General features: G+C 37.7%; 1 protein-coding gene across 1 annotated transcript in view; it reads left to right on the forward strand.

The window, feature by feature from the left end:
* FAM19A4 (family with sequence similarity 19 member A4, C-C motif chemokine like) overlaps positions 1-22665 on the forward strand; it is a 187185-nt gene that overhangs the window by 155834 nt on the left and 8686 nt on the right. The window contains exon 4 of the mRNA XM_021716059.1: positions 12117-12272. Coding sequence (XP_021571734.1) covers positions 12117-12272 — 156 coding nt within the window. The remainder of the gene's footprint in view (positions 1-12116; positions 12273-22665) is intronic.

The raw sequence follows: 22665 nt of genomic DNA on the forward strand, positions 1-22665 counted from the left end.
CAGAAACAAAGATCTGAGTATCACATGTTCTCACTTATATAGTGGACCTTGAACATCCAATGTAATACTATAAGAAAATAACTGACAGTGGTGGGAAACTATGGCGGGGGGAGGGGAAGGGAGATGGGATTAACGGTAGTAAATATCTGTCTGGGGACGGGGAGACATCTCTTATCAACAAGGGTGCCTGAATGAAGCATATTTGTATACCTAACCCTTAATTGTACCCCACAATATCATAATAAAAATTATTGATTAAAAAAGAGAATAAGATGCAATAAACATGTGTATGCAGGTATCTTTTTTATAGAATTATTTGAGTTCCTTGGGGTATATTCCCAGAACGGTGATTGCTGGGTCATGTGAAAGGTTGATTTTTAGATCTGATAGAAACCGCCACACTGATTTCCGCAGAGATTGTATTAGTTTACACTCCCACCAACAGTGTAGAAGCATCCCCTTTTCCCCACATCCTCTCTAGCATCTGTTATTTTTTGAGTTATTGATGACTGACTGGAGTTAGGTGGTATCTCAGTGTGGTTTTAATTTGCATTTCTTTGATGATCAGTGAGGCTGAGCATATTTTCATGTATCTGTTGGCTGCTCATATGTCTTTTTTTGAGAAGTGTCTATTCATATCTTTTGATAGGGATTTCAGTGTTTTTTCTTTCAGCATGTTTCAGTTCTTAGGAGAACTGGATGTTATACCTTTGTCAGATATATAACTGGATGTTAGACCTTTGTCTAACTGGATGTTAGATCTTTGTCAGATATTTTTTCCCATCCTGTGGGCTAAGTCCCTGCTCTCTTGATGATTTCTTTCGCTTTGCAGAAGCTTTTCAGTTTGATGAGGTCCCACTTGTCTATCTTACCTCTTATGGCTTGGGCATTTGGTGATTTGGTCAGGAATTAGTTGTCTGTTCTGATGTCTATTAGGGTTTCTTCTGTGTTTTCTCATATTTTTATAGTTTGCAGTTTTATGTTTAGGTTTTTGATCTATTTAGAGTTAATATTTGTGTGTGGTGATAGCTGGGGGTCCTGTTTCAATCTTCTGCATGTGGACAGCAGTTTTCCTAGCATCATTTACTGAAAAGATTCTTCTTTCCCCAGTGGTTGTTGGTGGAGGCTTTGTCGAAGATGAATTGGTTGAGAAATTGAGGTTTTGCTTCTGGAATCTCTGTTCTGTTCCATTGGTCTATATGCCCATTTTTGTACCAGTACCAGGCTGTTTTGATTATTGTAGCCTTATGGTAGAGTTTGAAGTCTGGAAGTGTGATACTTCCTGCTTTGTGTCTTTTGCTAAGGATTATTTTGGTTATTTGTGCTCTTTTCTGTTTCCATATGAGTTTCTATATTGTCGTTTCCAGGTCTGAGAAGAATGATGTTTGTGATTTTATAGGTATTGCATTGAATCTGTAGATTACCTTTGGTAGGATGGACATCTTGGTGTTGTTGATTCATCCAACCCATGAGCATGGATTCTTCCAACACATTGTTTATGTCTTCTTTGATTTGTTTGAGCAGAATTTTGTAGTTTTCATCATATAGCTCTTTTGTTTCTCTGCTTAGGAAGATGCCAAGATAGTTCATTCTTTTTGTGGCTTTTGTGAATGGAATTGTGCTTTTTTATTTGTTTCTCTGCTTGTTCATTGTTGGTGTATAAGAATGCAACTGTCTTTTGCATATTGATTTTGTACCCTTAGACTTTGCCAAAGTCCTTTATCAGTGCAAGGAGGTTTTTGACAGATTCTCTTGGGTTTTCAAGGTATAGGATCATATTATCAGCAAAAAGGAATAGCTTCCTCTGTTCCTATTTGGATACCTATGATTTCCTTCTTTGGTCTAATTGCTCTAGTTAGGACTTCCAACACTATGTTGAACAGGAGAGGTGAGGGTGGGCAGCCTTGTTTTGTTCTGGTTTTCAGGGGAGATGCTTTGAATTTCTGTCTATCTAGCAATATGTTGTCTGTGGTTGTTACTATTTTGATTTTTTGATTTATTGTAGAGATGAGGTCTTGCTGCCCAGGCGGGTCTCGAACCTGCGGGCTCAGGCAATCCACTCACCTCAGCCTCCCAAAGGTGCAGGATTACAGGCTGAGCCACTGAACCCGGCTTGTTTGCCCTTCTTTATGGCTGGATAATATTCCATTGTGTATATGTATCACATTTTAAAAAATCTAGTCCAGCTTTGGGCAGCACTGTTGGTTCTATGATTTTGCTATTGTGAATAATGTTGCAACAAACATGCATGTGCAGGTATCTTTTTGACAGAATGATTTGAGTTCCTCTAGGTATATTCCCAGTAGGGGAATTACTGGGTCATATGGAAGGTCAATTTCTAGTTCTTAGAAATTGCCACACTGTCTTCCAAAGAGTTTGCACTAGTTTGCATTCCCACCAGCTGTGTAGAAGCGTTCCTTTTTCTCCACATCCTCATCAGCATTTGTTGTTGTTTATTAATGATCATTCTTACTGGGTTAGAAGGTATCTCAATGTGGTTTTGATTTGCATTTCTCTGATGATGAGTGAGGTGGAGCACTTTTTCATGTGTCTGTTGGCTGCCCGTGTATCTTCTTTTGAGAAGTGTCTATTTATGTCTTTTGTCCACTTTTTAATGGGGCTGTTTTGTTTTTTTTTTCCTTTTGGCATGTTTGAATTCCTTGTAGATCCTAGATGTTAGGCCTTTGTCTGATAAACAGTTGGCCAATTTTTTTTTTTTCCATTCTGTGGGCTGTCTCCTTGCTCTCTTGATGATTTCTTTTGCTTTACAGAAGCTTGACAGTTTGGTGAGGTCCTACTTGTCTGTCTTATCTCTTATGGCATGAGCACTTGGGGTTTTGATCAGGAATTGGCTGCCCGTTCTAATTTCCATAAAGGTGGCTCCTGCATTTTCTGAGATTCTTATAGTTTGAAGCTTTACGTTTAGGTCTTTGATCCATTTAGAGTTAATTTTTGTGTATGGTGATAGGTAGGGGTCAGGATTGGAACCAGCTCCTCCTCGAATGTATTGTAGAATTCTGCTGGAAAGCTATCTGGTCTAGAGCTGTTGTTGTTGTTGTTGGCAGTTTTCTTATGACACAGTCAATTTCCTGGGTTGTTATTGGTCTGCTTAGGTTCTCAATGTCTTCTTGTTTCAACCTTGGGAGGTTATGTGATGTCAGAAATTCTTCTGTTTCATTTAGGTTTTTGAGTTCGTTTCCATACAAGTGTGCATAGTAATCTCAGATAATCTTTTGTATTTCTTCAGTGTCAGATGTGTCTTGACATTTTGTGTTTCTCATTTGTGTTTATTTGGACTTTTTTTCTTTTTTTCTTGGTAAATCTGTCTAGGGGGTCCATCAATCTTGTTTATCTTTTCAAAGTACCAGCTTTTTTTCTTGTTGATTTTTTTCTGTATTTTTGTCTTTTATGTCCTGTATTTGGGCTTTTACTTTGGTGATGTGAATTCTTCTGCTGAAGTAAGAGTTTTGGTGGTCTTGTCTTTCCAGCTTCCTTAGGTGATTTGTTAGGCTGTTAACTGGTGACCTTTCTATTTTCTTGATGTGTGTTCATAGAAGTATGAATTCTCGTCTCAGTACTGCTTTCTAGTCATGCCAGAGGTTTTGGAAAAATGCTTCTTCATTTTCCTTTGTTTCTGGGAATCTTTTAATTTGTGTTTTGATTTCTGTGTTGACCCAGGAGTTATTCAGCATCATACTGTTTATTGTCCATGTCCTTGTGGGTTTGGGGGAATTTTGTTGGTGTTGATATTTATTTTTATTCCACTGTTGCCTGAGGAAGTGCATGGCAGTATTTTGATCTTATGAAATTTGTTTCTGCTTGATTTATGTCTGCAGATGTGGTCAATCTTGGAGTACATTCCATGTTGTGATGAGTAGAATGAATATTCCGTGGTTGTTAGGTGGAGTGTTCTGTAGGTATCTAGTAAGTCCATTTGGTCAAGTGTCAAGTTGCGGTTTCAGAACTCCTTGTTGATTTTTTTGCTTTGATGATCTCTCTAGGGTTGAAAGTGGGGTATTTAAGTCCCCAGCTATGATAGTGTTAGAATTAATATCTATTTTTTAGTTTACTTAGTAGATATTTTATAAAAGCTGGTGCTCCTGTGTTGGGTGCATATATGTTTAGCATGGATACTTCTTTTTCATGGATTAAACCTACTTTCATTATGTAGTGTCCTTCTGTATCTGTTTAAATTTTTGATAGCTTAAAGGTTGTTTTGTCTGATATTTAGATCACAACTCCTCCTTTTGTGTTCCATTCACCCGAAGATTTGTTTTTATCCTCTGACTTTGAGTCTGTGAGAGTCCTTTGTAGTGAGATGTGTTTCTTGGAGGCAGCATATTGTTGGATTGTGTGTGTGTGTGTGTGTGTGTGTGTGTGTGTGTGTGTGTTTAATTTTATTTTATCCAGTTTGCCATTCTGTGTCTTTTCAGTGGTGCATTTAGTCCATTCACATTCAGGCTGATTATTGAGATGTGAGAGTTTGTCCTTGTTATGAGGCTTTTATAAAGTACTTTGTTGTTGCTGTTTGTTGATTTTCTTTTGATTTTTGGGTTGATATGTGTGTGTTTTTAATTTTGCAGTCACTGTGCATGCTGTGTTTTCCTGCATTTTTCTGTGCTTAATACCTTCTTAAGTTTCTCTTGTAGAGCTGGTCAGGGGACAACATAAACTCTTAGGGATTGAATGTCTGGAAAGGATTTTAATTTTCCATCATTTATGAAGCTTAGTTTGGTTGGGTAGGAAATTTTTGGTTGGAAATGTTTATCCTTGAGAACTTTGAAGATTGGACTCCAGTCTCTTCTAGCCTGTAGTGTTTCTATAGATAAGTCTGCTGCTACTCTAATTGGTCTTCCCCAGTAGGTAGTTTCACCTTTCTCTGCCATTAGGATTTTTTCCTTTATACCTACTTTGGGTAAAGTGAATTACTATGTGTCTAGGAGGTGGTCTTCTCATTTGATACCTTGTAGGGGTTCTCTGAGTCTCTTGTGTTTTAATGGTCACACTTCTGATGAGATGAGGGAAATTTTCTTGGATAACTTCATGAATGTTTGTTTCACAGTGGTCTCCTTCTCCCTTTCTGCTTCAGGAATGCCAATCAGGTGTAAGTTTGACCTCCTAACATAATCACACATCTCTTGGAGGCTTTGTTTTATATATTTAAGCTTTCTTTCTATGTGTTTGGGTTATTTTCATATTTTGGTCTTCAAGCTCTGAGATTCTTTCTTCTGCTTGGCTAATTTCCATGCTTGTCAGTTTGCTATTTCATTTACCATATTCTTTATTGCCATCTTCTCAGTTATCAACTCTTTCATTCTTTTGTCTTGCCTTTATTTCTATTCATCCTCTCCATCAATACCTTGATATCTGGATTTGTGGTTTGAGGCCAGTCATTCTGGGGGCTCTTTATTGTTTGAATTCCAAAATCTGTATTCTCATACACTGTGTTTTTAGGGATCTGGGGCACCAGTGTTTTTCTGTTGATTCTTTTTCATTTGTGATGAATACCCCCTCTTCCCCCCCCCCTTTATTTCCATTACTCAGTGATATAGCTTTCATTTCGGTTTACTCAACCCCCTCTTCTTCCTTAGGTAGAGCCTCTGAATTTGTTCAATTTTGAAACTCTGCTGGTTCTGTGGGGCTGTGCTGTCTTTTTGCATTAAGATTTGATTTGCATTAAGATTTGCATTTTTGCATTAAGATTTGATTAAGGTGTAATGGGGGAAGCTATGGTTCAGAAGCTGTCTGCAGATCACAGTATCTGCTGACTGGAGTGTGGGCCTCCTGGAACCCACTTCGCACCACCTTATATGTCCTTGTGGTGGGAGCGCATGTATATCTCTTGAAACAAAAATGATATAAGAGAAAGGAAAAGAACAAGGAAAGAAAGGTGGGAGAAGAAAGATGAAAAGAGAGGAGAAGAAGGATAACGGATAGGCAAGCAAACAAACAGGAAAATAAACAAAAATCAGCACCAACAAAAAATCGAAGATATACTCACCCTCAAATATAACCATATGCAAAAAAAGAGGAAGAAAAGGAGCAAGTCAAATCAGGAGACACACAAAGAATGATATGTATGGAGACAGCAGGCAAAAACAGACAAACAATTAAAATTAGCTGCCTCTTGTGGGCAGCTGGAACTTCATGTTTCTTTCCCTTTTTTTTCTTTATTCCTATTCCAAGTGCTGCGCTTTTGGCTCGCTGTGGTGGGGAGTGGTCTCTGGTCTCTAGACCCTCCCCTTTGCTCTCTGTGAAGGTCAATCAGACTGCTCTCCATGTGGGTCAGATGCTCCAGGGACTGCTGGGGGCAGTAGGGGCAAATCAGATCAGGAGGCAGTGATAGAGTGAGAGCTGTGGTAGATTGCAGCCTCTTCTGCAGGGGATCCCTGAGTGCTTGAACCCACATCTCCCTTCAGCTGGATATTTGCTCACCTTCTTGCACACATACATGCACATAGATCTATCCTTATGCACACTCACTCATGCATAGACACACACTTCAACTGGTTTCATTGCCATCTTTCTTTGCCTCTAAACAATTTTAAGAACCTGTTTTTGAGTACCTACCTCCTGTAAAAGGAGATTACAAAGACACAAAACATATCTGTACTCTAAGATCATCCAGAACCACTTGTGCACAAATTTCTAGAAAGATTGTCTATGTGGAGCCACACAAAGCTGTCATAGAAACAGATGTTTTCAGTGGGAAAGTGAACCATGTGCTGTGACTTTGTGAGATAGAGATACCATTTTTGGCTCTATTTCATAAAATATGACCTATTAAAACAAAAAGGGGAGTCTTTCCCCCATCCTATAGGGCCACATACACTGCTTGCATTTTAGTCTTAATTCTTTTGATTCTCTAGTTGTGTGTCCTCAGGCAAATTTGTTGTTTTTTTTTTACATGTTGTTAAGTATAAAATATAAGTAAAAGTGGTATCTTCTTCACAGCATTTTAATAAGATTTCACAGGATAATATTTGTAAAAAAAATTAAGAAAGTATCTAAAACCTGTCATAGTTAATCAAATCTAAGATGCTGTCAGTTTAGAGATATACCACTATTATGTGTATTCCTAAGAAGGAAAAGCAGTGCCAATTATAATTGTAAGATGCTATTAGTTGTGTCACCTCCTGATGTGTTAAAAGATGAAACGAATTTGTATCTTAAAATTAATTAAGTGCAATAGTTGGTGCTGTATAAATAAATAAATTCTGGATTAGGCAATTTGATTATTTAGAGCAATGTGGACAAGTCCTAAGTTTGAGTAGAAAATAACCCATTTGCATTTGTGGATGGTTATTTAAGTAGCAATAACGTTCTCTGCAAACCTTAGTAATATTGAATATTTACATAATTCCTGGACTATTCCAAACAGTTACTAAAGCTTATGTTTTTCACTTTCTTAAAGAGATATTAAAGCTGCCTTCATTATAGGCTCTCTAGACTTAATAATTTAATTGAGGCATGATAGTTATTATGGATTAAATGTGTTCTCTGAAAATTCATATGTTGAAATCTTAACCCCTTGTGTGATTATCTTTGAAGATAGGGCCTGTGAGGGCCTGGGTAAAGATCAAGTGAGGTCATAAGAATATGGCTTTAATCCAACAGGAGTTGTTATCTTTATAAAAAGAGGAAGATACACCAGAGCTCTCTCTCTCCCCACCATGTGAAGACACAGTAAGAAGGCAGCTGTCTGCAAGCCAGGAAGAGCCCTCACCAAGAATCAAATCAGTTAACTTTTTTTTTTAACCATTTGTGCACAATTTTTTATTTGAATATATATTTTAAAAAATTTATTTCAATATCATAAAGGATACAATTGGGTTTTGGTTACATGGATGAATTGTATAGTGGTGAAGACTTCCAGGCTTTAAGTGTAACTATTACTCAATTAGTGTACATTGTACCCAATAGGTAATTTTTTATCCCTCATCCTCCTTCCAGCCTCCCCCATTCTGAGTCTCCAATGTCCATTCTATATGCCTTTGCAGTCCCATAGCTTAGCTCTCATTTTAAATGAGAACATGCAATATTTAGTTTTCCACTCCTGAGTTACTTCCTTTAGGATAATGTCCTCCAGTTCCATCCAAGTTTCTGCAAAAGACATAATTTTGTTATTTTTTATGGCTAAGTAGTAGTCCATTGTATACACGTGCACACACAAAACACATTCTCTTTATCCACTGATTGGTTGATGGGCACTTAGGTTGACTCCACATCTTTGCAATTGTGAATTTGATTTTGGACTTCCAGACTTCAGAACTGTGAGAAATAAAGGTTGTTTAAGAAACCCAGTCTATGGTATTTTGTTATGGCAGCCCAAGTTGAATGAGACAATGACCAATAGGAAGGGCAGTCTCTGAGAGTAACTGTGGATGAATTTATCCTGGCCCCTGCACATGGCTAGTCATTAGCTGGCAGATCATATTTGACCTGAAGCTGCCTATTTGCAATTGGAAACCAAAGACAAGGTCCTCCCCATAGTCCTTCCCAGGTTTCACTTTTCTGCTTACTCAGTGTTAAGGTTTCATACTACTTTGCTGATATTACAATTACCATTTATTTATTTATATTTACAATTGTATACAACTACCTATGGGAAGTCAACACTCTTGTTATGAACATTTAATTAGCTTTATAGTTTTAATCACTTCATATTCATGCTTTCTTCAGTAGTGGGTCAAACAGTTTCTGTCTTGCCGGTAATTTGATTCTCTGGGCACTGGTTCTGCCTGTATGTATTTTACAAGTGAAGCTTTACCTTAATATTTGTTCTCACCAGTAATTGAATATTTCTTTCATCAAAATTCAAGATAGTATGATAAAGAAGATCTGGAGAAAAGTTCAGAATTATATAGAGGCTTTTCTTTTTTCTTTTTTTGGAAAGCCTGTCTTTATGGATACAAAATATACTTTACAGAATACTTTTCAAACTAGTTTTATTTTGAAGCACATGCATCAACAGAAATGAAATAAAGCATTAGCCAGTGAGAATCCTTTGGGAAACCTGTTTTAATGAGTAGATAAAATTGTTTACAATTCATATAACAATTTATGTGTAGATGGATGTATCTGAAAATTATGAGCATGCTTGAGGGTACTTGAAAAATTTCTTTCATTAATAATTTCAGAACAGTACCTCTACAATCTTATTTACATTATTTTCATCAGAGCTAAGTAAGGTAAGTCTCTCCAGCCTGGTATAGTCAGAGTTGGTGTATTAGTTATCTATTGCTGTGTAACAAATGACCCCAAATCTTAGAAGTTTAAAACAACCAACAGATGTTATCTCATATAGTTTCTGAGCATCAGAAATCTGGGAGTGGCTTAGCCGGCTGGTTCTGGTGCTTAGGGTCTCTCATGAGATTACAGTTAAGCTGTTGGCTGGGGCTGAGGATTCACTTCTGAACTTACTCTTGTGACCAATGGCAGTAGACTTTGGTTCCTTGCTACATGGACCTTTTGTTGGGGCTGCTCACAACACAGTTTCCCCAGAACAGATGATGAGCAAGCAAGTGAATGAGCCATTGTCTTACAACCTAGTCATGTAGGTGGCAAACTATCATTTCTGCTGTGGTATGCTTTTGTGACACAGACTAACCTGGTCCACCATAGAAGTGGCCAGCACAGGGAGTGTTCTTGCAAGCTCACTTCATGGCAGTTGACAGGAGGCTTCAGTTTCTTGCCACTTAGGCCTGTTTATAGGGCTCCTCATGCCATGGTTTCCCCCAAGTGAGTGATTTGAAGTGTGGGAGATATAAGTTACCTAATCTGGGATCTTCACTTCTGCTGTATGCTGTTGGTCACAAGGACCAACCCTGGTACCTTGTGGGAAGGGATTGTACAAAAGTGTGGATACAAGGAGATGGGGATGATTGAGGAGCATCTTAGAGGATGCTGCCACAGTTGACATGTGACCTAAGCCAGGTCAGGCAGATGTTCCCTTCCTAGAACTGACATTTTGAGCAGAGTGACAGACTCAGAATGGAATTACTCACTCTGGTTGAGCCATAAGAATGGTTCCACTAATTGCTAACCTGTGTTGTCTCTTGGCTCTGCAAATTCTCAATAATCTTTCAATAAATTCTTTTTGTATTATGTTAGCTCAGAGCAGTTTCTGTTACTACAGAAGACTCCTAATTGGGAAAATAGATTCCAGTGTCAGATACACTTATGTGCATGTGCAGTGTGGAAATTACTTTCTATTTATTATAGGATGATATAATTCAGGTTTCTTATTGTTTGTGATAGGAGATACAAATAGAGAATGTGGAGAGAGTAGCAAGAACTTGTGGTGTAGATTAAAAATGGAGACATCAGTGTCTTGCTGTATTGCACACACACTGCCTTGACTGATTTCCTATGAGGGCCCCAAATCACTGCCTGGTAAGATATGCGTAAACCTACACATTGAGATTTTGATTCCTAAATCCGATGCCCCACTAAAAGTAATCACAATTCCTTGGAGAAATTATGGAAGCAAGGAAAATATCAGGTAAGTTCGGAACATCTTCAGGGTCAGAAAGTTAGTAAGTTCTGAAAGAATGATGGGGATATGTCAAAATAACATTGCTGTCCGTTTGTTGGGTCTTGACCTGCCCAGATCTGGGACAACTTGAACATTGACATAGAATCAGTCTTACAACCTTCATATTATAATTGGAAATCATCAATGGGTACTAAAACCAGTAGGTAAAAGTATGGTGAAGAATGGGATATATTCATAGTCTCAATATATCTTCTTTAAAATGCTTACTAATTATAAAGTGAAAAATAGTATCTTTGCAATGGAGAAGGCTGGCAGACAACATCTTATTCATGTGATTAAAGGTAATAGCACTGATAATGGGACAGAAGGACATTATAGGTTTCCTGATATGATGCACTAAGAATATGTAATCACTTCTGGGGTACTCTGCTAAAAATGCATTACTTGAATCTAATCAAGAGAAAACATCACACAAATCCAAATTGAGGGACATTCTGCAAAATAACTGGTTTGTAACTCTTAAAATGTCAAGGTCACAAAAGAAAGGTGGAGGAATAGTTTCAGATTAAAGAAAGCTAATGAAATGTGACATCTGAATGCAGTGCATGCACTTTGAGTGGATCCTAGCCAAGGGGAAAGAGCTACAAAGGACATTATTGGGACTTTGGCAAGATTTGAATATAGATTGTACATGGAATAATTGCATCGTATCATGTCATATTTTCTGATTTTAATCATCACATAGCATAATGCCTTTGTTTTTAGGAAATACACACTGAAGTATTTAGGGGTAAATGGCATCATGCTGCAACTTATTCTCAAATGGCTCAGTAAAACACATGAAAGAGTGAAAGATAAAGCATATGGGTCCGCATGTTAACAACTAGTGAACCTGGGTGAAAGGTCTTATGTTAGTCTGCAATTAATTGCTGCTGTAACAAATTACCGCACATTTAGCAGCTTGTTTCTCTAGGTCAGAAGTCTGGTCCAGCATGGTTGGATTCTGTGCTCAGACGGTCTCACCATTGGGTTAAAAATCAAGGTATCAGCGGACTGCATTCCTTTATGGAGGCTCTGGGGAAGAATCACTTTCAGGCTCACTCTGGTTGTTTGCAGAACCCAGCTCCTTTGCAGTTGTAGGTCTGAGGTTTCCGTGTTCTTGACACGTGGCTCCTCCATCTTCAAGCCAGCAATGGCACCTGGACCTCTCCCCATGCATTGAATCTGTCTGCTTTTCAGGGCTCAGCTCATGTGATTACATTGGCTTCATCTGGATAATCCAGGATATGCTCCTTCTCTTAAAATCAACAGATTAATCTTAATCACATCTGCAAAATCTCTTTCACCATGCAATTAACATAGCATAAGCATGGATATGACTCCAGAGGTTGGGAATCCTGGAGGCCTCATTTATGCCCACCACAGGTTCACAGAAGTTTTCTGCACTATTTTCTCCACCTTTATATCAATTTAAAATTACATCAAAATAAAATGTTACAAAGATTCATAAGAATAGCACAGGAAGTTGGAAATGTCATCATAGGTATATTCATGGTTTTGGTGGTGTCATTTTCTCCTAACAGCATTGGGTCTGTTTTTCTTTCTCATTACCTGCCAGGCCACCACCAAATCAAGCAAGGGACCTGTGAGGTGGTTGCTGTGCACAGGTGCTGCAATAAGAACCGCATAGAAGAGCGGTCACAAACGGTCAAGTGTTCTTGCTTCCCGGGACAGGTTGCTGGAACAACTCGGGCTCAGCCTTCTTGCGTTGAAGGTAAGACCTATCTGGTCAGTTTCTTCAGTATTTCAAAAGGGTCTAAAACTACCAAGAACCTCTCTACTTTACTCTCTTTGCAACCTAAATGAATCTAGGTTTCCTTGCGTTCAGTGTCAATCCAAAAGTGAACGTAAACACAACTCCAAAAACTTCTTGATGAGGAAGGTAAATCTTTAATAATGTCTCTCAAGAGGTGCCAAAGGAGAGTTACATTTTGGGACAGTTGGGAAGATGTGCTTCAATTCCTTTTTTGCCCACCTGTCTCCAGATTCCCCACCAAGCAGTTGTTTCCCCTCTTTTATACTCTGGATTCAAAATTAGCAGCACAGCTTTCTCACTTCATGCTTAGTATTATAGATTAATAGCCTCTTCATTTTATTTCCAGTTTTTCATTTTAACAAACATTTATAGAACATCCTCTTTGGAGCAACTTCCCTGGGAATAGTTGGGATCATGTATCATTCATTTGTAGTCTCTAAATCCCCTAGCAGAGTACTGTGCCGATGGTTAAAAAAAATATTTGAATGAATGTTGATGGTTGTAGGTGGAGGCCTGGGATTGATTCCTTTTGATGCCCCTGGCTTCTTCCAGCAGACACCTTGTTAGAAACAAGTATCAGTTCCCAGGGGAACAGATACACACAGGGTTAGTTCTACTGTAGCAGTTGTGCTGCAGTGGTGCGAAACTGCCTTGAAAATGAACATTTCCATTCTGATCTGATGCATGTCTAAAGGTCAGCCGTTAGGACACAAACATGCATACATTCATAACTCCAGATCTTATTGCCCAATCAACAATAGAATGCGACTCACTCACATCCCATTTTCCCTACCAAACGCACAGACATACTCAAATATGTGGGCTGGGTGGTCATAGTGGTGTGTGTCAGTACCATCTCAGCTACCTTTATAGCAGGGAAGTTAAGGTGGAAAATTTCCCATCTACAATTCCTTATGAGAAACCCTGGGGGCCAAATGTGATGTGAATTCAGATTTTGTTTATGTTTTATACAGGTAGCATCATGCAGATGCCATCTATTACCTTATGAACCTAATGTGTTCTCCACTTGCACCCCCAATCATAGATATTAATATTTCTGCAGTGAAATATATGAATATTCATGCAGGAGGGGATAAAGCAAGATAAAGAACCTCATGTTAATTCAAGTCAGGCTTTGCTGTCATCTTATAGAAAACCTGTCCCTTTTCATAGCTTTTTGGATTTGGACATTATTGATAAAGGATTGTGGATCTATAAAAAATGATGGAGATCTTTTGTATTTAAAAAATGGCATTTAAAAAATTGCTAAGATTCTATACCCCCTAGCTGGGGCAGTATAATATATTTATCTTCCCCATTAATTGAATCCAAATTATACTCATTCTGTCTGTCTCTCTGTCAAATCAGTACACTTTTCTCCATCCCCACTGCTACCTCCATGGTCGGGGGTGGGGGGGGTACTAGCCTTACATCTTGCTGAGCGTCTGATACCTCTTTTTCCATTTTCCACCCTATAGCCAGAATGATCCTTCTACAAAAACAGAACTGATCATGCCACTACCATACTGAAATAATATTTTAGTGACTTCCCACAGGCTTTAAGATAAAGTCCAAATTCTTTACCAGGGCTTACAAAGTCCTGTGTGACTTGACTGTGTCTCAATTCTCTTTCAACTACTCTACCCCAGGCAAACCAGAGTTTTTTCCATTCCCTTTCTTCTCTGCACATTACTTATCTATATCCCTATAGCCTGAATCATTGCCTTCCACCCTGTGACACACACTTGGTCTACTTAGTTCCTACTCTCCTTCCAAATCTCCTATATGTTCTTGTATCACTAAGGACTTTAAGCAGCTTGGGAGTGGGTCTAATTTTCTTTTCCTCATATTGGCTGGCCCATGAACAAGTTTTAGCACAGCAGAGGACTGATTCATCTTCAGTAATCATATATTGCTCCCTAAAGGTAACAACTGTGTTTGCATGCCTCTGTAGACTTTAAACTTTTTCTAAAGGAGCTTATGAATTATACCATATTTTTTACTTTGGCTAGCCTAATGTTTTACAATATTCAAAGCACTTTTATTGGTACCTGAAAAGTACTGATAGGGTAGTGATTACTATTAGCATCTGTATTTTAGTAAAGAATATGTGAATACCTTACCCTCAACTAACTTGTTTAAAATTTTACATATGAGCAAAATCCCCTTTGACTACCACCCTAGGAGCAACTACAAAACTACATTTATCTGTGTGGTCAATATATTTTTCTATATATTTGAATATCTGTAGAGAACAGTGGTAGATTTCAACATGAATGTGTGTTTTATACATCTAGTAACACATTGAATATTTCTTAATTCAACCTGCTTTTTTTCCTATCAGTGTTAGGTTGTAGAAATATTTGTGTGCTGGTACATATTGATCTAACTTGTAACACTGATCTAGTGTAACATTTGTGGCCCGAGAATACCAATACCTGGAAGGTGAAATTGTGATTGTGTCCTCCTATTTGTGTCTCTTGTGCCTACTAGCATTGTCTGGCAAACAGTGTTCAATAAATGTTGACTGGATCAAAGTCACTGAGAAGTATGGAAGTTTAGTTAGGATGTATGTCTGTTTTCGGATACCCCTGATCATCTCTTCCTTCTCTGAATATTTTTCCATTAGGCCTTTTTAGCTTTACCTGCTTAATCTTTATCCTATAATAATTATGCAGTATCATGCTGCTAATTGGCATGTGAGAAGACCTATTCTCTGCTGATATGTTCCTCTTGTCTTATTTGTCAATAAGAATAGAGAATCTAAAATATGAAATTCACCTGCATTTACATTTAAATTAAAACAAAGGCAAGAAGATGTTGGTGTGGGGCGCTAATTAATGCTGACATAGAACTTGGAATATCCTTTAGCATTTTTGTTAATCCACACTACAGATACTTATCTAGTGTTTTCATTGCTTTTCCATAAAACCATAGCTTATGTTAGTTAAACATGGAGAATAATTAGCTACCCCTCCGCCCCACCAAACTTCTTTGTTATAATTAACTTATGACTCACCCAGCCCCTGGAATTACTAAAGTGTGTCTTTGGTATACAATTACGGATTTGGGAGAAGAAACAGGGGATTATTTTATTGAAGGTATGGTTACTTGGGTCCTAAAACAGCTATTCAGCTGGTAAGCATTCTTCCTTTTGAATCTTCCACTGGCATATACAGGCTTATTTTGTGATGGCAACTATAGTCTATGCATTTATCAAAATACAGCTCTAAAGAGATAATGCTGAGTGGTTTTGTGATAAAATGGGATGAGTGTGTTGTACAAGGAAGTTTAATTTATCTTGTCAAAATGAATGACTTTTAAACATTGGGTTTGAAAGAGATTAATAAGACAAAAACTTGAAAACGGAAAGCAGTTACTTTTCAAACCTTTAAAAAATTTTTTTTGATGATGACCCAATTTCTACCACTTTTCTGAGATGTCAGAATTCACTTAGCTAAGGAAGAGAGTTACAGTTTGGACTGTGGACAACTTTTATTGCTTGATGGACTGTGTGATGAGATATAGGGTCATAGGGTCTCTCTTTACAATGTGTGTGTGTGTGTGTGTGTGTGTGTGTGTGTGTGTGTGTGTGTGTGTGTTTAGTTGGGTATGTTCTCCTTGCCACTTAAAAGGTGAGTTACTCAGTGCCGTCGGGTGAGTGACAGAGAGGATTTTACAAAAATGCTGGGAGTGGGAAGGACATATACATTGCATATGGTGGTTCATTCATCAAGTTTTAATTTGGCACCTTCGTGCCTGTCCTGTCCTACATGCTAGGGATTGCAATAATAAGACTAAAGTCCTGCTTTCAAGGAGCCCAAAGTTTGCTAGGAGAAATAGACAAACTCTCATAAATAAATAATTCCACAGGAGAACAGAGATGGGTCGGGGATGGTGTCCCATGAGAAGCAATGGGTCTGAATTTAGAGGGTAGGAGGAGGCTATGAGTGTGGAGGTTATTAGGAAGCCAGGCAGCACCAAGCATATAAGAGTGGGTGGAGGAAACTTGAGAACTAGAGGTTGCCTCATCTCGTTTGGAAACAGTAGAAAGCAAGACTATACAGGTTACAGTGGTTTTATGGTGAGCTCACCATTAGCTAGTATGTGTGTTAGAGAGAGCAAGCGGGTGGATGTGCACAAACTTTAGACTTCCGGAATTGCCCATGGTAGAAGCAGGAAGGAAGACATGGCATAGAGGTGTTGTTGTGTGTTCCACGAATAAGGATTATTTTCATAAACCAAAGCTTTAAGCAGGACTTATGAACTAGTGTACCACCTTTCATTTTGAGCTGAGTATGGCTACAAATTATATAGATCAATTTTTTCTACCAGGGTCAATTTGGGGATTTGACATTGCCTGGAGACATTTGGTAGAGGGAGCTACTGATATCTAGCTTGTAGAGACCAGAAATGCGGCTAACCTTTGTACAATGTACAGGATTTCCCCCACAATAAAGAATTAACTGACCGCAAAAGTCAATAATGCTGAGGTTAAGAAACTCTGACTCAGGGGTCCCCAGTATACACGATATAGTTACATGAATCTGAATTTAGCAGGGATAATAAACCTAGAACACAAAAGATCAGTTTATACATACGCATGCACTGACTGACTCTGTACTCTGGGTACTTTGTGAAAATGACAATAGTGTTTTATTTGTGGGATGTATAAACACATAAGAGTCTGTGAAAAAAATCACTAGTGTTGTAACTACTGCTCTAATGTGTTAGCTGTGTCAGGTTGGTATGGCTTCTTATCCTGAAATAACAAGAATTATAAAAGTTAATAAATGGCTTGATTTTTAAAGAACATGGTGAGCATCTTGAAATAACCACAACAAGAGCAAAATAACTGAAGATACAATTTATTAAAACCTTGAAGCATATTCTAAGAGGTTTGCCTTCGTTAAAGATATTTTTTAATTGCTATGTCCATAGTTGTAGTGTAAAAATACACTTTTCTTTAGAAAAACCTTAACTCAGTATAAATACAACTAAATGAAGTCTACAGATGAGAGGCCAAGTCTTAAAAAGTGAGCCTGTTCTTTGTTAGACTAATTTGAAAGTGGACTTACCTAAATAACTATATAAATACAGTATCATGTTTTATTTAACCAAATGATATTTATTTGGGACAAGATATATATAAAAATCATTTTATTTTATATAATAAAGCATAAGGAAAATGCACCAGAAGTAAACAGCTAATTATCACATTCAGTTTTTGCCTAGACAACATTATAGAATGTACTAGTTGCTACCATAAAACCAGGGAGCCCTTCGCTGTCTTTTTTTTTTTTTTCTTTCTTTCTGTATAAAACTTGAAATTCATTATAGGTTGGCAGCTTGAAGACAGGGATTTTATGTGTTTTCATAAGTCAGGGAAGCATGAGATTTTTAAAGAATTTTATTTTAAAAATAGAAGTGACAAGACACTTTTTCATTTAAAGTGTATTATGATATTTTGTAACAAGAAAAAAAAATACACCTCCTACAAACTTATTTTCCTGTGGTGACAACAGTCAGTAAGGTGGGCAGATGTGCTCAATAGTTATTTTAATAGAATTTTACTTCTGGGTCCTTGGTCTCAGCTCTTAGTCGGGTTCAGGATACACTGGAAGCTTAAACTTCTGGGTCGTGTAATCACATTATTTGCTGTCAGGTCAAACCCTTAGTCACTCCCTCATAAAGGAATTTGAAACTCGTGTTTTGGTTATTGTGGTATCTCTTTATATATCTCTCATTTCTGAAAGAATATTTACTATTAAGCCTTTTTCAAAGAAACTCCATCATGGGTATCAGCTGATAGGGGCACCTCACCCAATGGATTCTTTTGTAAGAAAGGGAGAAATATAAATATATATATTTTGCAACTAGAACTATTTTAAATTCCAGGGCAGCTTGCTATTTTAAGGAGTCTGATACAAATCTGTTTTTATAAGGAAGCATCGCTTCATATTTTCAAATTAAACAAAACAAAACTGGTATATAATGTCATAGAGGTTGTTCTTGATCTTTTATGCTTCCTTTATTAAAATATATTTAAATTCTTAAAACACTAGGCGAATACTTACTTGTTTTCCCCTGTGGTTAAGAAGTGGCATATTTTTCTGTGATGTACACCTGAATCCATCATTTTTTTCCCTCTCAAGCTTCTTTTCTGTCTTGGCTTCAGAAGTATCGTGTGTCCCCATGGGTTCAGTAAATGCTGGCTGGCATTTCTCTGCTCTAAGGCTGAGATAATCTGATCCATTCTCTTTCTCTGCAGGGAATTTATTCCCCAGTTTCTCACTTCACTCAGTCCTCAGTTGCTCTTCCCTTTTAGAATTCCTTCTTTCTCAAACGCTCTTGGCACACAGGTTCCTCTACCTTATTTCACTGCCTTGCTCATACACCTTCCATGGTTCTCTGCTGCTAAGAGAACCAAGTCTAATCTTGAATTGTTGTTGAGAATGCCTAAAGGTTCCTTCCTAGACACTCTCCTTAGCTGAGCATCCAATGCTTCCCTAACCATCTCTCAATTCAGCCACATGCATCTGCTTGACCATTCCAGCTGGGCCATCGTTCCCTGTCTTTCCTGCCTTCAATTGGCTGGACCACTAGCCACCTGTCAAGGCTGCTTTTGAATTTTTCATGAAGCTCTGATGGTTCTCACTCCTGAGGCAAGAAAGTTTGTGTAAGGAAGAGTTGTAAATTCAAAAAAGTATTTCAAATTCACCTCTAACTCTGTGTAAATATAATCAGCTCTGTCAACATTTATGTAACTTTTCTAGTCCTTCAGATGGTATTTTAAATTGAGGGTTGAGGACTGTCTCTTATTTATTTTGTATCTATTTGGGATCAACCCAAGGTATTCAGACAATAATGATTGTTCAGCACTGAGTTTAGTAAGACTGTATGCAGCACTTATTAATCTAAAATACTATTGAATTCCAATACAGTAGAAAGAATGCCTGATAGAGAAGAAGAAAATTCTAGATTCTAGTACTTCCCTCTTCATTTGATTAACTTTGCAGAAAGCTCTGGCTTTTACTTCTGCTATCATCTGCCTCTCCTTCCTGTTTCCTGTTGTTGGGACAATCAGAAGAGGCGCAGCAAGGAAAAGTGCTTTGAAAGTGACACAGCTCCATGAAGTTGTGAAGTGGGACTGTTAAGATATTTGGGGCTGAAAAGATTTAACTTTCTTAGGTTTTGCCCCACTGTGTCCGTCTACTCCAGTTCAGTGTCAGTCTCTGACAAAATACATAGCCTCTTTGGCTTTCTTTCTCAGTGTTGACATTTCCTGATATCAGTAGCAAGTGATTACCCTAGATCACAAATCTACCCGACTCAGGTACTATTGGTTTTAATGGGTATCACTGGATTGTAGCTCAGTATTTGGCCAGAATCAGGAACAGTGGTGGCCATATGTGGAGAAGACATTATGTCTGGCCCTTTTGGTCATCCTGTGCTCTCAACACACCAAGTAGCATTTGCCTGTCTGGGGAAGTGTTTGAATGCACTGCTTTGCCTTGTTCCCTACTGTTGTCATTGCTTTTTTCTATACAAGGATTTTTTTCTACTAGACCTCTCTGGTGTTAGGGAGAAGGTATATATTTCAGGCCGAATGCGGTGGCTCAAGCCTGTAATCCTAGCACTTTGGGAGGCTGAGGGGAGAGGATTGCCTGAGCCCACGGGTTCTAGATCAGCCTGGGCAACATGGTGAGACCTCGTCTCTACAAGAAAAAATCAAAAAATTAGCCGGGCATGGTAGTGCACTCCTGTAGTTCCAGGTACTTGGAAGGCTGAGGCAGAGGGATTGCTGGAGCCCAGCAGGTTGACGCTGGGTGGCCGTGAGTGTGCCACTGCACTCCAGCCTGGGCAATGGAGTGAGACTCCAACTCAAAAAAAAAAAAAAAAAGAGAACTTGAGTTCTAATGCCAAACTGCCTCCTTTGACCTTGCCCCAGTCACTTAATGCCTCTGAACCTCAATCTTTTCATTTCTGTGAAATGCAGGAAAACAATTCTTAACTTCAGGGTTGTGAGATTTAAATTAGAGAATACAGGAAGGCAATTAGCAGGGTGCCTGGCTGCCAAATAAAAAGACAGTAGATAGATACTGGGGTTTGTAAAGCTTTGCTTGAACTTGAGTTTCTGACTTCACAGGCAGTGTTAGTTTAAGTCAAATCCATTAAGAGAGCCTTTAGGGTTTTCTATATAAGATTTTGTTGTCTGCAAACAGACAATTTAACTTCTTCCTTTCCAATTTGGGTGTCTTTTATTTCTTTTTCTTACCTACTGACTGCTCTAGCTAGGATTTCTGGTAACATGTTGAACAGGAGTGGTGAGAATAGGCATCCTTACCTTGTAATTGATATTACAGGAAAAACCTGCAGTGTTTTACTTACTGTTGAATATGATGTCAGGTGTGGGCTTTGCAATGTATGGTCTTTATTACGTTGAAGTACATTCCTTCTGCACCTATTTTGTTGAGAGTCTTTATCATAAAATGGTGTTGATATTGTCAAATGCTTTTCTGCATCTGAGATGATCATATGATTTTTTAGCCTTCAATTCTGTTAATATGGTGTATCACATTAATTGATTTGCATAAGTGGAAACATTCTTTCATCCAAATCCCAACTTGATCACAGTGGATGATCCTTTTAATGTACTGTTCAATTCAGTTTTCTAGTATTTTGTTGAGGATTTTTTATCTATGTTTATCAAGGTTATTGACTTACAGTTTTCTTTTTTCATTGTGTCCTTATCTGGTTTTGGTCTGAAGGTAATGTTGGCGTTGCAAAATGAGTTTGGAAGTGTTCCTTCCTCTTCAATTATTTGGAAGAGAAGGATGAGCATTAATTTTTCTTTAAATACTTAGTACTAATAAGTAGATTTAGTAAGCTGCAGGATACAAAGTCAACTTCCACAACCCGGTTTTGTTTCCATAAAAATGAACTATCCAAGGAAGAAACTAATAAAATAATCCTATTATAGTTGCATCGAAGATAATAAAATACTTAAGAATACAGCAAGTCCCTAGCATACAAACAAGTTTGGTTCCAAGAGCATATTCATAAGTCCATTTGTTTCAAGTCCAATGAAGTTAGCGTAGTTACCCAAGTAACACAATTGGCCAAATGGTATGTATTTAGCAGGCTCTACCGACACCTGGTGGAGAGAAAACATTAAAGTATGGGTGCATTGTTAAATTTTGTAGATTGAAGGTTTGTATGTAGAGGACTTAATGTAAATTGAACCAGGGAGATGAAAGATCTGTACCTGTACACTGAAAACTATAAGGCATCAATGAAAGAAATTGTGGAAGATACAAATAGATAAATATCCCATGTTTGTGGATTGGAATAATTAATATAGTTAAAATGTCTATATGCCCCAAAGCAATCTATAGATGCAATCCCTATCAAAATTCCAATGGCATTTTTCCACAAAAATAGAAAAGCAATCCTACAATTTGTATGGAATCACAAAAGACCTCACATAGCCAAAGCAATTTTGAGAACGAATAATAAGGCTGAGGTGTCACACCTCTTGATGCATATTATATTACAAAGCTATAGTAGATAACCCAGAAATAAACCCATGCATATATGATCAAGTAATCCTTGACAAGAGTGCCATGAAAGAACAATGGGGAAAGGATTGTCTCTTCAATAAATAGTGCTTGGAAAACTAGATACTCACATGCAAAATAATGAAATCAGATTGTGTTTCACATATACACAAATTAAATTGAAATGGATTAAGGATGTAAATATAAGACCTGAAACTAAAACTACTGGAAAATAACAGGGGGAAAGGTCCTTGACATTTTCTTAGCAATGATTTTTTTGGACATGACACCAAAAGCACAGGCAACAAAAGCAAAACTAAACAATCGGGACTACATCAAACTAAAAAATGTCCTCACAGCAAAAGAAACAACAAGATGAAAAGGCAACCTACACAATGTGAGAAAATATTTGCAAACCATATATCTGATAAGGATTTAACATAAAAAATATAAAAGGAATCCATAACACTCAATTGACAAAAAATTTTAAAAAATAGGAAGAGGACCCAAATAGATGTTTTTCCAAGGAAGACTACAAATTACCAACAGGTATATAAAAGTTGGTCAACATCATCATCCATCAGGGAAATGCAAACAAACCAAAGTGAGATAACACAAAAAAAGACAAAAAAATAACAAGTGTTGATTAGGGTGATAAAAAAAGGGAACCCCTGGTAAACTGTGGGAATGTAAATTAGTATAAACATAATGGAAAACAGTATGAAGGCTCAAAAAACTAAAAAATGGAACTACTGTACAGTCTCTCAGTTCCACTTATAGGTATACAGCCA

The sequence above is a fragment of the Carlito syrichta genome, unplaced genomic scaffold, assembly GCF_000164805.1.
Source record: "Carlito syrichta isolate Samal-C Ts95f unplaced genomic scaffold, Tarsius_syrichta-2.0.1 Scaffold308136, whole genome shotgun sequence".
Lineage (NCBI taxonomy): Eukaryota > Metazoa > Chordata > Mammalia > Primates > Tarsiidae > Carlito > Carlito syrichta.